Genomic DNA, 17,621 nt, shown 5'->3' with positions numbered 1-17,621 from the left:
GTATTTCCAGGACTTCCCTGGTGGCACAGTGGTTAAGAATCCTCCTGTCAACTCAAGGGGCACGGGTTTGATCCCTGGTCCGGGAAGATCCCACATGCCATGGAGCAACTACTGCACCATGCACCAAAACTACTGAACCTGCGCTCTAGAGCCCATGAGCCACGACTACTGAGCCCACGTGCTGCAAATACTGAAGCCTGCGCACACTAGGGCCTGTGCTCTGCAACAAGAGAAGCCACCGCAATGAGAAGCCCACGTACCTTAACGAAGAGTAGCCCCCGCTCGCCGCAACTAGAGAAAGCCCGCATGCCCGCGTGCAGCAACGAAGACCCAAGGCAGCTAAAAAAACAAACAAACCTGTATTTCCTAGATGCCCTTGGCAGCTAACTTCTCACTATGGGATGTGGAAGAAATAGAGGTTTTTCTTTCCCTGCTTCTTACTGGGCCCCTGGCAGTGACAGTGGCAGCAGCACAGGTGGTGGTTCCGTCCACATTCCTGTTTTTCTCCTTGGCAACACGATTCCAGAAGCATCGGCAGCAAGTTGTCAGCAGCCTCAGCAGTACAGTGGTCATGGGCTCTTAGTTATACATTTTCCCTTTTTTCTCTTTCATCCATAAGCGTGAGAATGGCTTCCTGTAGTTATTAATCTCTGGATAACTTCACATTTTCCTCTTTTCGCTCTTCTAGGCTTTCCAACCCTTTGATAGCCGATTCCCAATATTAAATTTCATCCATTTGAAACACCTAGTAGGGGTTCTATTTCTCCATAAGCACAATCACTGATACAGATGAACGCATGGCCCAGCCTGTGCAAAGGAAAAAACATGGAGCAGATGGGAGAGGAAGAGGATGGTCACTGATAGGCCTGGACAAAATGGAGAGATCAGATAATGGGAGGTCTTTATAAAGTCAAGAACAACATACTGTGATTTCTGATGTGTAGCAGCTTCAGGTGGCGATAGGGTCCAGTGTGGCCATGGGAACAGTGGCTGAAGGGAAGTTTAAGTGTGGCTTCACTGTAATCAATGAGATCTTTTAACTGTGATGCAGTAATGCTACTTGGTTCACTCACATGACTATTGAAACCAGCAGTGATGATGCCAGGATATGAGATGGGGAGAAAGAAGAAGACATGTCAGACTGTGCCTTCTAAAATATGGTGATAATTTTTTTATTAGGGAAATACATTTTAATGGCCAAGACAGGATACTAGCAATCAATCACATGAATTATTTCTCCTGCTTCAAACTGCCAGACAAATGCATAATGACAATGTCAGAGATTGCTCTGCCTCTCATCACAAAGCAAATGGCCTTAGAGCTGCAGGCAGTGAGTTAACATAAACATGCATATTTGGCTTTGTAAGCATACTGGAAGGTAAGCACACACTTTCCTCCAGGTATATAAAATAAAAACAATAAAAGGTCATTGATTAATATTTGCCCTTGGCTGAAGTCACTGCAGCCCTTTTTAAAAATCCTGTTACAAACATTTAAAAACATCACAAGATCCAGTGTTCAATGGTCCTGCAAGTACACTATAATTTGCCTGTACACTTTCAGAAGGACATGAAATTATCATTAGTGAATAATGGGACTAAGAAGACCACCAGAAGTTATTTCTACCTCACTCCAACGTGCTGTTCTGAATGATTCCATTTTACACTGTATTGATGTATTGGATTCCTTAACTTCTCTTTTGTTGAAATCTTTGTAATGATGGTACCATTGGGATTACCTGGCATTTCCCTTCTAGGAAACACAAGCATAGAACCAACACATTAATTTAGTATAAAAGAACAAAATCTGTGGCTATGTTATGCTCTTAAGAAGCCAACATTCATTTATCTTTTAGCTGGATTGGCCTAGGAAGTGTTATCATATTTACACACTCTATAACTTCGTTATGTCCACGACAGTCCCAGATAGAACTCATCAGAATTGGTATTTTACCCTAGAGTATACTTTGCTTTTTCCCTTTATAATTCATGTGTTATTGTGGATCCCGTTAGCATTGTTATATAGCCTCCATCTCTACCTGCTGGAGAAAAGCACGGTATTCAGCCATTCTTTCTCTGCACTGTTGCAAGTTTTATTTTCAATTGATAACGATAACCAGAGTCTACTAAATTCAGCAAGTTAAAATTTGTATGTAGGCTAGAAACGGATAGTGGGGCACAAGTCTGGGGTATGGTTACTTAAGGGTGAAAAATTTATCTCCCCAAAGATCTTTCATTTAACTGTAGGTTGCTTCTTGAAGTACTTGAAGTAAGTATAGATCTTAAGGGTAACTTTTAAAGATTTTACCAAAATCAACTAATATTTAATTACAGATATTCTCAGTTGTGTACTGTGATCTCTTCTCCATTCTTCTGTATTTCAGCTTGTCTGGTTTTCGCCTCTTGGACTGCTTTTTTATAAGCCCTCTCGAAACTTGTTACTCAGGGGATACCAGACAAATCTATGTGGGAGCTTCAGTCACTAAGGTTGGAAGACAGAAATAATAAAGGGCATTGGAATAAAAGCATTATTACCAGTTGCCAGTTGTTACCAAGGGCACAGCTGAGCGAAGAGTCAGGCAAATGTAGAAATCTGGAGAACATTTTTTTCCAAAATAAAAATAGCTTTATTGTTTGCTGATAATAAAAGTGATACATGCTCATTATAAAAACTTCAAATACATAAAAGTCTAAAGAAAGTAAAGATCACCCAAACGCCACAGCCCAGAAAGAAACCATCATTAACTTTTTAGCAAAGATTTCTCTATGAAACACATATTATTTTAAAATATCTAATGTTATAAATGGGCCCATATTAAACATACTATTTGGTAGTCTGCTTTCTCATTCAATAATATTTCAGGGACAAATTTTTTATAGCACTAAACACAGATCTAAACAATTTTTAATTAGTTGCATACAACTCAATTGTATATTTGTGCTGTAATTTATTTAATCCATCTTCTATTGAAGAATATTTAGGCTGTTTCCAATATTTTAATATACAAACATTAAAAAGTACATCTTTGCCCTCATGTTTACACACTTGTGAAATTTTTATTCATTAGGATAAATTCCTAAACAAATTGCTGGGTAAAAGTGTATCACCATGTAAAATTTTGACATACTACCTTCTAGAAAGGCTGTACTAATCTCCACTCCTGCCAATAGTGAATAAGAATGCCCATTTGCCCATATTCCTGTCAATTGTTTTAATCTTTGCCCATCCGTGAGGACAAAATTAATAATAATTAAAAGTAATAAAACATTTATTAGCTGTTTTCATTTTCAAATAGGGGATACTTTTAATTTTTTAATTTACTCATTTTCAGAGCAGATATTTCCTGGGCTTAAATAAAGAATTTTCAGTTTGTATCCCCATCAGTGTGACTCAGAATGAGAGTCAAATTCTTTGAACCTCATTTTCCTTGATCTTATAGTAACAACCCAGCTCAATAGCTTAGATGATGTGTGAATGCAGCTAGCATAGTACTAAACACACCAATATTAACTGAGTCTGAATCTCCTGCAAGTACACTCTTCCTACCTTCTTACCTTCTATCCCAATTAACGTTCGTCTGTAAGAAAATTTTAAAACTAAGGAGCCACTAAAAAACATTGGAAATACTCTCTTGCTATTTATAGAGATGACCACAAAAATTTGCAATTAGGCAGATGACATCAATAAGAAGGCTCTTAAGTGAAAGTCTGGTGGGTAATGCAGGTTTGGTAGGCATCTTTGGAATAAAAATGCCTCCCAAGGAAATACCTGCAATAAAATCTAATGGACCATCAAATACACATAAATAATTTGGGACAGAAAGATGGAAGCAAAATACAACAAACATCCGTTTATTCCCTGTCAAAATGTTGGCTTATCATTGCGTAGACATGGTTTGGGAATGTTTTTCACCATGAAGCAAATTTATAAGCAACATATACAATTTCTAATTCCTCTTTTCAAAGATATCACAGATATTAATATTTGAAATTAATAACTTTCATCCAAGAATGGTGAAATGGAACCATTTAAGCAAATGACTGATGACAGTCTGGATATTAGAAAGACAGACTTTGGGTGCAATCTAGATGACCGTGTTGAGACACTAGATACCAATGATTCTGAAGAGGTTTTGAAGGATTATTCAATTCATTCATTTTACAAATATTCGTTGGGCCATAGTATGTGCCAGGTACTATGCTAGCTGTTAGGGATACCAAAAGGAGCAAGATATAGCCTCTGCCCTCAGGAAAGTTTCAGTTTTATGGAGGAGAGAGAAGTCAACAGGCAGTTCCAGCTTGGGGTGATGGTGCAGTGAGGCATGTGTAGATGCTTCAAATTTCTTAGCAGAAGCCTGCTGAAGATGGCATCAGTAGCCCAATGAATGCCCTGAAGAAGTCATAGGTCAGTGGAAGAACAGGTGCTGTCATGATTGCCACAACGTATGCCATAGACACTAATAGCGAAGCAACAGGCTAGCATGGAGACATGAGCTATACCACAGGACAAGGAGAAAACCTCTCTGAACCCTGACAAAAGAGCTGGCAGAGAAGCCAGGGTCTATGTCTGGAGAATACTCTTGAGACGATTCAGTTTGGCTGGTCCCACGGAGATCTGCTGGTTGGTGTTAGAACTGAGATTACAACTCTCCCACAGCATTTCCTGTTCATCCACTCACTCATTTTTCACTCAAATGTAAGTTCCATGAGGGCAGGGATTTTTGTTGGTTTTGATCTTCACTGTATCCCCAGCTCTTAGAACAGTGTCTGACACAAAGGAGGCCATCGATAAATATTTATTCAATGAATGAATGGATGAATTCACTGAACTCATACCAAATGACTGCAGAGGTGGGTGCCTGAAGCAGAGGAACAGAATAATGAAAAAGGCAGGAAACATGGTGAGGCTTCTGTGCCTACTGAAAAGTTTTAGAATCAACAAATGACCTTTGCATAGGGGCTTGAATCTGCAGTGGCTTCTTTGTGTCGAGTACAGGAAAGACCATGGGCTTTGAAGTCAGACAGATGTGGGTTCAAATTCTGACTTCTCCAGATCTGGGACGACCTTAGGCAAGTTACATACCCAGCCTGAGTCAGTTTCCTCGTCTATAAAATGGGATTCATACCTTCAGGGTGGCTGTAAAGGTTAAACGGGAAAAAACATCCAGAGCTCTGGACCCAGTTCCCTTTGCCCTCACCCCATCCTTCCAGCCCCAGAGATGGGGCTGTGCAGAGGTAGAGCTGTGGACCCCTGGATCCCCGGGTATCCATCCTGGAGTGCTTCTTGGGTGTTCTTTTCTATTTCTCTTAACCCCTTCTCTCCTTCCAGGAAGCTTCTCCAAGACACCTTCCTTGCCCTCTCGAAAGTGCACAGTAAAGGGTAAGCCTCCTCACCCTTTCAGCCCTTACTTTCGGTTACAATAGTTTATGGTTCAAATAACAGACATCACTGAACAGTTAACTTGGGTAGATGTCTTTTCGTCCTTTCTAAAATGTTTGCTCCTTACTTGGTACCCTAGTAGCTAACACAGTGCCTTGATTCTTCATAAATGCTACTCACGTAACCCTCACTTCCTAGTCTCATCATACCTCAGGTCATAAAAGCTGTTTTACACAAGCTGATGTACCACCTTATGAAACTTCACAATTATGCAGTGGGTCACAGATCATTATAACAATTCTCCGGAAGCCAATAAAATTGATTATGTCAGAAATCCCATACCTAATTTCAAAAACAACAAAATACTTTCTTCACGTTTTGGGGATTGTAAAATGGCACAAAAACCTATCAAGTAAATAGGATCTGCCTGGAGGATTGCCCATGGTGCGTTATAAGGATGAAGATGAGTGAAATTCTTTACTAATTCACGTTCGCTTATCAGAGGAAACACTTGGGGGCTCATTATTGGTTTCTTCATGTGTCTTAGTCTTTACATCATGAAGCCACAAAGGTATCCTCTTATTGCCTGTAGCAGGATGCAAGATTTAATTCCTATCAGTTAACATTTATTAACGCACCCACTAGAAGGCAAATCTAGTAAGGACTGGATCACTCAATAGAAAATTCTGGTAATTTCTAGCCACAGTGGTATCTGCTTACCATATCATTAATTAGGTTATTGCCAGCTAATCTGACTTGGTCTTTAAGATGTCCGAAATAGTCACACCCTAGCAAGGTGATCTAGTTAAAAAGATCATTGACTAATAGTATTTCTAGAGCTTCTACTCAGTGCTAAGCAAAATCCCACGTAATAGGTTGGGAGCTAGCAATCTGTGTTTTTAACAAGCCTTCCATGTCATTTTGCTGCACGTTAAAGTTTGAGAAACACTGCTTTAAGTCAACTAAGCAAGTTCAAATCAACATCATACCAACAGATTACACATGTGATGAATAATGGTGTGGGCCTGGTGTCAATCAGAGCTTCCTTAATGATCCCTCTTTGAAGGTACTGAGGGATTCAGATTCAAAGTGAAGAGCAGTTTAACACAGAGTCAGTTCTTGATTACCTTGATTACCTTGTTTGAATTATTAGTGGCAACTTCACACAATTCCAGGCTTATTTGCCCGATTCAGCCAAAATAATTTCAGACTACATAAGACAAGCTAAATCGGCCTCAGAATGGTTGGCGATATATAAGGCCAAATGTTGAAGACTTTTACTGATTCCTTGATTAACGTGTATCATCAAGAGTTTTCAAACTGGACAGGTCACAAGAGGTAAAATCACATGAGTCTAGTGCAACCCTTTCCCCTGACAGTCTTAGCACATGGGCAGTTGGGGAGCACTGTGAACACATACTTCATGCTCAGTTTGGGAGCACTGTGAACACATACTTCATGCTCAGTTGGGGAGCACTGTGAACACATACTTCATGCTCAGTTGGGGAAGACAGCACTGGGCAGCCAGGTCCCCCCAGACCAGCCCTCAGGGATGGCCTCTCCCAACTGCTTGCCTGGGGCTTTTATTTGGCTTGTCAATCAGGCTAAGGCTTATTGTGTTTTGAACCTCACTTCCTGCCATGAGATCCTTTTTCCCAGAATTGTAGCTCCATGTTTCTGACCTTGGTCTGTTAACCTGACCCTGATTTCTGATGACTTTCTTCTTTGATTAATTGTTCTTGAATCTGGACTCCAAACTGACTATGATTAACTCAACCGTACTGACTTATCAAAAAAAAAAAAACCTACAAAAAACAAGCATAGGCCTATTCCTTTGATGCAGAGAAAACTAGAGGTCTGCCCTTTTATTATAAACATCCTGGAGAGGGAGATTCTGTAAATCCTCTGGAAATGGTTTTCGTGGAGTGTTTCTGTCCATCATCATAAAGACAGTCATTATCCCCACTTTGTTCATTTACTCCGGAATGTTTATTATAGCTGAATTTTTGATTATGTGGGTTCACAGAGATAATGTAACTCAATTTAACTTATAAGGAAACACCTGCTCTGTATAGGATAACATGGCTAGGCCCTCAAGAGATGGACCCTACACAGTCAGGGAATGTGATAGACAAGAGTAATGGCCCCAAAGATGTCCATGTCCTAATTCCAGAAACCTGTGAATATATGACTTTAGAGGAGAAAAGGGACATTGCAGGTGTGATTAAATTAAGGATCTTAAGATGCAGAGATTTTCCTGGATTATCTGAGTGGGCCCCATGCAGTCACAAAGATCCTTTGGAGGGCCAAAGAAAGAGGAAGTGGTGATGAAAAAGAGTTGAGACAGAGAGGAAGAGAGAGATCTAGATTTAAAGATGTCATGTTGCTGGCTTTGAGGATAGAGGAAGAAGCCATGAACCAAAGAATGCATACAGCGTCTAGAAGCTAGAAAAGGCAAGGGAACGAATTCTCCCCTAGAGCCTTCAGAAGGAATGCCAAGGACTTCTGACCTCTAGAACTGTAAAATAATTAATTTATGTTGTTTTAAGCCACTAAGTTTGTGATAATTTGTTATAGTGACAGTAGGAAACTAATACAGGAGTTTACCATCTAGGAAGAGAGATATGATAGCACAGGCAACTTGGATATAATTCAGAAAGTGACAAATATAAAACAGAAATACAAAGAAATTGCTACAGAGGATACAAATGAACTTATTTACAAAACATAAACAGATTCACAGACACAGAAAACTTATTGTTATCAAAGGAGAAAGGGGGGGTCAATTAGGAGTTTGGGATTAGCCGATACGAACTACTATATATAAAATAAACAACAAGGTCCTACTGAATAGCACAGGGAACTATATTTAATTTTCTGTAATAAACCATAATGGAAAAGAATATGAAAAAGAATATGTATATATGTGTATAACTGAATCATTTTGCTGTACACCAGAAACTAACACAACACTGTAAATCAACTGTACTTCAATTAAAAATCTTTAAAAATGGAAAAAAAAAAAAAGAAATTGCTATGGAAATGCCGATAAAGTGAGTACTATTGGCTGGAAAGATTAGGAAAGCTTCCTGGAGGATGGCAGTTATGGTGGGCCCTGAAAGACTGGGTAGGATTTCAAAAGGGGGAGATCCAGTAAACGCCAGGAGTAAAGGCACAGAGTTGGAATCAAACAAAAAACTGACCTAGGCCTTTATGACCAGCCATTTTCTTGGAACAAAAATTGCTTGACTAAAATTTCATACATTCTACTCAGGATATAATAGTCTCTATGTAAAAAAAATTGTAATAATAGTCAATATTATATGAGATAAACTATCTTAAGAGTTTAAATACAGAAATACAGATCTTGGGCATGTCATGGCTCATGTTCAGATAGGCAGACTTGACAGGGATGAACAGAAATATACTAAGAATCGATTGAAATAAGCAAAAAGGCAATTCTTTAAAAAGGTATGGTATCTATTAACATTTACAAATTAGACATTTCTGACGACCTTCGTAAGCAAGCTAAATCAAAACAATGGAATCCAACTGAACTGAATGTTCTTGGCAGACTGGAGGCTCTGAGGACTCACGTGGATGTTGATGGAGAAGACACTGAAATCCACTTCCTTTTTGGCAGGTTTTGATTGTTTTGTTTGTCTGAAGTCAGAGTCTATGGTCTTAAGTAATTCTGAATGGTTCTCATTTAGTCCAGGTTTGATCATGAGGCAATGATCGTGCTATAACAAAATTTTAAGCCACTCTGTTCTACAAGTTGGAAGGAATGGAATGGAATTGTTCAGATCATTGACCTGCATTACCCAAATTCACCATCAATCATCCTCTTGGCACTACCGATAAAGACAGTGTCTTCCCAAGATGACACCTGTACTCAGGTGCCTCAGCAATACTTGATTTCTTCTTTATCTTCTGGTGAAATTGATGCCTTTTTGTACTGTTCACATTCATTCCAGGAAAATTCAGAGGAACAGCTAGTCTCCACTGGCATGCTCCTGTAGGAATGCCCTGGAACTTCTGCAGAAGGGTCCATATTCACACCAGAGGCCCTCAAGTCCTGGGATGGAGCTGCATGCTTTGGAGACCAACTTTCTTCACAAGGAGAACTGGGCACATTGCAAATGTCCTCATTCCTCCCACTCCCTGTCTTTCTGTCAAAGCCCAGGAATGTAACCTCAGACTGGCTGCATTCAAAGGGAGTTTTCTGAGTCGTTCTCCCTTTTCTCCAACCTTTATCATGAGGCAGCGATGGATTATTCTGGTTTTCATCATCTTCCACTGGAATACTTGGTACATTATCGAAGAACAGAGGAGAAGGACTCCTGAAGGACTTCAAGGATGTGGGAGGATCTTCCGCAAAATACAAGCTGGCTTGAGTACTTTCAAGAACAGTTAGGACCTGATTAACCAAGAAGCCAACACACATTGAATGAAGTCTGAATAATCTCTCCTTTTACCTTTTTTTTCTGTCTACCTATTAAGGAATATTCTCTGATTTTCATGAAATAAGTTCAACTATAGAATTTGAAATGCGAAGGAATTAAAGATTAGCTAAACTCCTTCATGTTAATAAGTTAATTAAGTGACTTGAAGCAAAGTAGAAAAGAAATTGATTATTAAGAGACCTGACTTTAGGCCTAGATTTGCCACCAACTACTTTGTGACCTTGGATGAATCTCTTATCATTTTTTACTTCAGCCTGAATATGTGGAGGATTGGAAGGGGTCAGGGGATGGTGAACCCAATCTATAGTTCTCAAATGCCAGACTACCTAGGGAAGCTTTCTTAAAATACAGATCCCTTAGCCCCAACCTAAAGATGGTCATTCAAAAAATACGGACGTGGGGGCCCAGGGATCCGTATTTTAAAAGCTTTGCAGTTGATCTGGATATGCAGCTGAATTGAGAACCATTAACCTGATATAAAATAACATACCTTCACACACACATGTAATTAAAAAAATACATATAGAGAGCTTTATAATTTACAAAGTGTTTTCACACACAGCACCTCATTTAACCTGCACAAACATTAATATCCTCACTTTATAGATAAGGCTGAGGCTCAGAAAAGGGAATCACTATCACCAGCCAGTAAGGAGCAGACCTGCTGCCTGACCCCACGTCTTCTGGCTCCCAAGTTCACGTTCCCTCCACTACATATCTCAAAGCTCCTTTCCGGGCCCAAGATTGCAGGTCACACAGCTCTTACTGGTGGTGTCCGGCCTAGAACACAGCTCTCCTGACTCCCAGGTCAATGGTCTTTATATTCTGATTACGTCAACTCCTTGTTTAAAACCCTTCCACGGCTCTACAATAGACTTAGGGTGGAATCCAAATTCCTAGAATGGAATTCATGTCCCTCGATCACCTGGAACCTCCTATTATTTTAAACCCGTCCAGTTTTTGCTCTCCACCATCCCACTTCCATGATGCTAGACTATCTGCAGTCTTGGTGCCAAGGAATCCACTGCACCTCTGAGCCTTTGCAGGTGTAGATTCTCTCTGCCTGGAATGTCCTTCCATCCTTAATACGTAAATCCAACCTGTTCTTCAGATCATAGCTCAGCTATCACCTCCATCAAGAAGCTTCCTTGACTTCATAGGCTGGGATGTATTCTGACTCTATGCTCCCATATTGGCCTGTGTTCTCATCTATCATCATGCTTATCTTCTGGTACCGAAACTTCATGTTTACAGATCTGACTCTCCCTTTGGACTGTGAGCTGAAGGGCAGCAGTTCAGTATCTTGATCACTGTTGCATCACCAGTACCTAGTCCAAAGTCTGGCGTGTGCAAAGCAGGTACTAAATATTTGTTTATCGTAAACAAATAAATGTCTAGATGATTAAATTGATGGACAGATGAGTAAATTAAAAAAACAATAAGGGAAATACATGCTACATTTTTTTTTTTAAATTGGCTGCACCACGCAGCATGTGGAATCTTAGTTCCCCAACCAGGGTTTGAACCCAGGCCCTGGCAGTGAAAGTGCTGAGTCCTAACCACTGGACTACCAGGGAATTCCCGTATGCTTCATTTTTAATGGACCAGATCTCTTCACGAATGTTGAATAAAATATTCTCTCCAAATTAGTCACTTATGTCTTTTCATTAAATTTTTTGTGGTTGCCCTGGTTCCACCCAGTAATACCCTCTTTCAGAGTACCAAACGATGTGACTTTTTGATCTGGAAAAGCTATCTATTAGGTGAGAATTCTCTGTTGGGGGCTGCATTTGTCTCATTGATATTCACATAGATACACAATTTATCCAATTTAGATTTTCCATGGTTCCATGGACTCAGTTTTTAATAAAACCATGGGTATACGCACTTCATCCATCGAGGGTCTTAATTTTGCCCGCGTTGCAGCACACTGGCCTGCCAAAGAGAACAGCTTGGCGGAAAAATTCCGAGGACAGGGATGTACTTTCTTATCTAGAAATGAGATACATGAATCGAGGCCTCTCTTCTCCAGCAATTCTATAAGGAGATCCCTCTAGGAAGAAAAGGAGACAACCTCATCGTTGAGAACTCAGAATCTATCCGAAAAGTGACCAAGAAATAAGCACGGAGATGAAGACAATTCTTACCAGCTGGATATGCTTTGGCTCATCTAACACCACTTTACAACCTGTCAGAACTTCCATTATTACCTACAAGGAATATACAGAAAGTCAGCTACATAATATTAATACTATACACATAGTAATAATTACTAAATTATTATAAATATTATTAAAATATTACAAATATTAAATATATACACATAATTAGTCGTGACTATTAACCTCAATACTGAATACAGTTCATTCTAATTAATGACTTTACATTTCATTACTTGACTGATTACACAAAATTAATGTATAAGACAATGAGTAACAGAAAATCAATAGGTCTAAAAGCTAAAGCCTTTAAAATAATTCTTGGAACTTAGTGTATTCTTGGCAACAAACTCTTCGACTTTGTTAACTGGTAGTTGGTACTTACAATTCCAAAGCTGTAGACGTCTGTTTTAACAGAAAGTTTGCCCTGTCTGATGTACTCTTCTGGCATGTACCACAAATGCTTACTGCTGTTGCTGGTCATGCTTATGACAGAGCTCTGAGGTTCTAGGTGGGGTCGGATGTGTGCCATGGCAAAATCAGTTAGTTTGGGTTGAAACTGATCATCCAGAAGTATGTTTGCACTGAAATTGTGATCAAGGGCAAACAAGACAAAAACATCATAAAGGTATTTCAAAAACAGGACAAGCTCACCATTATATCTGATCAATTCCAAGTATTCCTTGTCCATAAGCTGAGGGCCTTTACCTGTTGTGTGATCCTTGTACCTACAAGGAGAAAGTCAGAGAAGGCCTGGCTCTCTAGACTTGTATCAATAAGCACAGTCCTCATTATTCTCCTTGCCTGGTCTTTTCTCCCCAGATATTTCAAACCTGGCAGTTTCTAAGGCCAGCTGGGGTCTCACACAGCACCATCTATGTTATTCCCTACCCGTTCTTCCGTTTTCTCAGTTGGAGAACAGTGGTAGCTATCCTGAACCTCTGAATATGGGGAATACATTAGAGCCAGATCCTACCTTCGACCCAGCTCTAGATAAGAACAGACATTTAGTTCTTAATGACTTCTTCCATAGGTGTACACTTCACTTGTTCAGATCAAGGCTGGGGCTTCCGGAGTTGCCCTGATCATTTCAGAGTCCCAGGGTATTTAATGCAGGAGTTTGCCAGGTGTGCCAGGAGGCGGGCAGAGAGTTTCATTAACTCTCATTACCAGGACCCAAGCTTCTGCCACCCTGAGAGTCTGGCTCTCTTCTGCCCCCCTGCCCTACCACTGCCCCCCACCCCGCTTTATTTCAGCATAAGAGGCGGACAGCAAAGATCTGAATGCCAGATTTTCAAGGTCAAACATCTCATCCTCTTCTTCCTCCACCCTAGCTTTAAAGATGCTATAAAACCATAACTTAAAAGAGAACGCAAAAAGCTGAACTGGTGAAACAGAATCCCTGAAGAATAGGTCTTTACTAAGTACAAAAGGAAAAAAAGAAACACCACCACTCATAATCTAATCCATTTATTTGATCCTCAGAAAAACTGGGGAAGTTTTCAGCAACTGGTGACTCATGCTTCTGTAAGAGTTAGGCAGAGGTGAGCTGAGTAACCACAGTGTTACACAGCGTTACACAATAAAGGACTTTGGGTTACACAGAGGACTTTGGGTCAGTGAGAAGCCATCAATAAGAATGTGAAATTGTTCCAGGGCACTGCATTTACACTTTGAATAATGAAAGTGTAAAGACAAATTGTTTACCAGCAGACTTTAGTGTACAACATAAATTTTGAGTCCAGTGATTTACTCTGTTTTAAATAAAGGTTAATGGTAGCTGAGGAAGAAGGATGTTCTCTTTTAGGAAACTGGGAACTGCAAAAGGCCCCTCAACAATCAATTGTACCTGAATTCTTCCCCCTCCTTCAACCTCAAATAGAATGTTCAAACATAAGGTGCCTTCAGCTACCTTGCAGGTCAACTGAATGCATTCACCCTACGGGAGTAAAAACAGACTAACAAAACAAAGACAACATAAAGTAACTAAAATCACGTAATGACAGAATGCAACAAACAGATGAGAAACATCCAATGGCCCACACCTTCAATTTAGTGCTTCTACCACCTATTTCTTCTCTCCTCTCCCACAAGGCTACTTACTGTAGCAGAGAGACCACCACCTCTCTAGATAACTCTTCTAGCAGAAGGACTAGCAGTGGTACATTCAGGTGATGGGGAAAATCCCACACAAAGTGGTGAATTTGTATTCTGATTCTGGGGATGTTACTTCATCTCTCTATTGCTAGGGGTCTCTAGGACAATTCTTTTTGGGTACCTTTTGCTCACGTTGTCTCCTAATTTAAAGCTGAAGCCCTTGGGACTTAAATACAAAGCAAGATGATACACCTAGATTGTAACGCAGGATCTGAATTTAAGTGCAAATATGTTTGACATGTAAGCGCATGACTGGTTTTTAAAAATCTGTATCTATATTTTGATTTTAGGGGGAGTTGTTGGTACTCAGTAGCCCAGTCCCTGAATACCTGGCAACTCTCAGGAAAAGTCCAGACTTCACTTAATTGGCCCCAGAGATAAAGAGCACCCAACTGGCTCTCCATGACAGCCTGAGGCAACAGGACAGCTTGCTGTCTGTGTCACTGCTGTTGCAACACTAAGACACCCCTCACCAGATGTCTTGCCTTCCCTCACCAGATGAGGGAAGACCCAGTTTCTCCGACAGCCTGCAGATTACTGGAAAAAGGCATACACACCCTCTCCCGCTTCAGCATGCAGTGTACCTGGCCTCAAATGATGTGAAACTGAAACCCTTTATGTCCCTCTTGGATTATACAGCTTTCCCTTTCTTTCCCATTGACCTAGGCAGCACTCAGAGACAGTATTATGGCTTGTTTTTGCTTTATTGGTGACTTGTGAGTCCTAGGCCCAGTCAATAAGGGGTCTTCCTCCTTTAAATGTGAAATTTCATCTCTGACCAAACTAGCACAACTTCCCTAAGCCTCAACTTCCTTGTAGGTAAAAAGATCCGATAATGCTTACCTCACAGGGTTGTTACAAGGACTAAATGAGAAAACATAAGCAGAGTGCCCGATGCACAGGGAGAGCCTCGAAACATGCTTTCAAGGACGTAGGCTGGCCACTGTCCCTCCTATACCCACTACCTTACCTTAAAATCCTACAGAACTTGGTTAGGTGTCTCTAGAAGTTCAAGGACACCAATTTGATGTAACAAAGGTACAGAGGGTTGCAGGATAACCCTGGAGATCTGAACACCCTTGGGTTAATCAGTTTCAAGGCATCAGTTGTGTTTCAAAATAGTTCCAGAGAACTTCTGGAAGAACCTGACTAAACTAATATTCCCAGATATTTTAAGACCATGGAGAGAAAAATATACATATTGTTTGGTATGTATGTGTGCATGCATGTATGTATTCCTGTATATAAATAAATGAACATTGGGGTTTAGAGACAATAGTGGTAAATAAAATTAACAGGGAAAATTTTAATTTACGTAATATTTGTTTTGGCATTCCTTAGAAAAAATGAACATATTTGGATATTTTAGAAGAAGGCAGGCACTAAGGGGGAAAATAGGAAAAATCTGAGGATAAAGAATTGCTATATCTAAAATGTTTCTGAAAAACAAAAGTAGTATTTTTTGGCGGGGGGAGGGGGGTGACGTCAGACAGGGAGGAGACTGGTTAATTAAACCATCAATCAAACAAACATTTGCATTCCCTGCACTTTCGGTCCCTGCTAAAGGCTGAGCTGGAGCCCAGGGGCCTCGCCACACACATCAGATCTTGGGGGTAAAGGCAGGAGGAGCTTGGGTCCATGGGCAAGGGTGATGCAGTCACACTGAAGGAGCCCATCTGTGGTTGCCCACCCTCCTTCCCAACTACTCAGTCTTTCTAGTCCCTCACAAAGGAAATTCCCTACGCACTTACTACGACCATATATATTTGATCAATTTCCATTTTTAAAACAATTCATTTTTAAGCAGATGGCTTCTTCCTTCCTTTCTTTCCTAGACCACCTCCCTCGTATGAAAGACTGTTTCACTTGGCAGGAGACACACAGCCATACCATAAGAGAACATGATCTTGTAGGAAACATTAGACATGTTCCCCAAGATTATCTCCTCACTTTGGCAACATTAACAAGAATGAATGTCTGGGATGAAAAATGCTGGGGATAAAATGCATTTCAATTTAAAATCATTCATAAATGTGAAAACAGTTAAGCTCGCTGAGGAATACGATGGAAATAACAAGAAGGTTTACTGCCTTCAGATGCTTTTATGTGATCCCGTAATTCAGAAACATCTTCGTTTTCCCCAATAAAAATGTGAGGGTCTTTCGCCAAGAACAGAGACATCAACTCTTTAGGATTCTTTTCTTTCAATCCTTTTCCTCCTCAAATTCCACCATCTGGAAATGGATTTTGTTTTTATAACGTTCTCTTTGCAGAGTTCAAATTACTAAGACATTTTGGGGGTAACTAAACCAGCAGACTTCTTGAAAATACCTTTGAAATGTGGTCTCGGCTTCATCCTTGGTGTTCTGCAGCTGTGTCCTTGACAGCGTCTCCCTTCGAAGACCATTTACTCTCTCTCTCTGCTTGCACAAGGCGAAGATTCCGAATGCAGACCACCAGGCCTAATCTCCCCCCCAAAGTCGGCCGCCTGCTGCCGTTTTCACTAGGAGTCCAAGGTCAACGTTTCCAAATTTGCACGTACTAATTATGTTCTCCTCTCCTGTCCCATTTCCCTGCCTCTGCTGATGAAGCCGACATGCTCCCAGGAGTCCCGGCTAGAAAGGCTTAATTACCTAATAAGAGCATGACTGTTGGACCCACACAAGCATGGAACCCACCTCCTCAACTCCATCTACAGACACGTGACTGAGGCAGGTTACTAACCTCTGTTAAGTCTCAGCTTTCTCCTCTGTCAAACCAGCGATAAGACCAAACGATGCGTAAACTCAGTCCCCTGGCTTTCACTGAGCTCCCTAATACGTCTGCAGCCTACCAGCCACGCTGAAGGTACTAACACTTACCAGTGCAGTCAGCATAGACTGGGCTTACTGCTGTCTGGGGGCCTTCTTTATGCTGCTCGCCTTACCTGCAAAGTACTCCCTCCCACTTACTGTCATCCAAATCCTCTATGCAGCTGGATTCACTTCCTCCATGGAGTTTCCACTCCACTGCTCTGAATTCCAGCGGCCCTCCTTTCTCCAAGTTCCTACTGTACAGCCTGCACTCTTTGATTTGGCACTCCCTCAGAGACCAGCTTCTGCTGTTTACAGAAGCATAATGCTGAATCTATAGAAGATACCAAGTAAACATCTGATCATATAATCAGTTTGTAAATTAAGAGAATTTGAAACCGTAAGCAGCCTTAGACCACTGGGCGTATGGCAGATATGTGTTCTTGGCAGACATCACTAACCGAGTTCAGAGCCACCCACCCCAGATTCCCTTTCAACAGGGCACATGGGAAGTCATTACCAACCAATCAAAGATGGAATGTGAGACGAAACAGATTTGTCAGCGCTGCTAAAAGTATAACCACTTTTTTTCAGATGAGGTAAATGAGGCCCAGCTGGTTGCAATGACTCATTCTATGCAAAACAGCTTACACTAAAGCCTAGCCCTC

General features: G+C 40.7%; 1 protein-coding gene across 2 annotated transcripts in view; it reads right to left on the bottom strand.

Moving 5' to 3' along the window:
- Positions 1 to 2,602: 2,602 nt before the first annotated feature.
- IRAK3 (interleukin 1 receptor associated kinase 3) overlaps positions 2,603 to 17,621 on the bottom strand; it is a 51,673-nt gene continuing 36,654 nt past the window's right edge. The window contains exons 9-12 of one of the 2 annotated variants that reach the window (XM_082351244.1): positions 12,390 to 12,588; positions 11,993 to 12,055; positions 11,734 to 11,898; positions 2,603 to 9,799 (exon numbers count right to left, since the gene is read on the bottom strand). In XM_082351244.1, the coding sequence (XP_082207370.1) occupies positions 9,284 to 9,799; positions 11,734 to 11,898; positions 11,993 to 12,055; positions 12,390 to 12,588 (943 nt within the window). In that variant the 3' untranslated portion in view covers positions 2,603 to 9,283. The remainder of the gene's footprint in view (positions 9,800 to 11,733; positions 11,899 to 11,992; positions 12,056 to 12,389; positions 12,589 to 17,621) is intronic. The other variant, XM_082351245.1, reaches the window with a different exon arrangement.

Source organism: Balaenoptera borealis, assembly GCF_965194805.1.
Source record: "Balaenoptera borealis genome assembly, chromosome: 13".
Taxonomy (NCBI): domain Eukaryota; kingdom Metazoa; phylum Chordata; class Mammalia; order Artiodactyla; family Balaenopteridae; genus Balaenoptera; species Balaenoptera borealis.
Note: the sequence above shows the minus strand (reverse complement) of the source record. Positions and strands in the feature narration are given on the sequence as shown.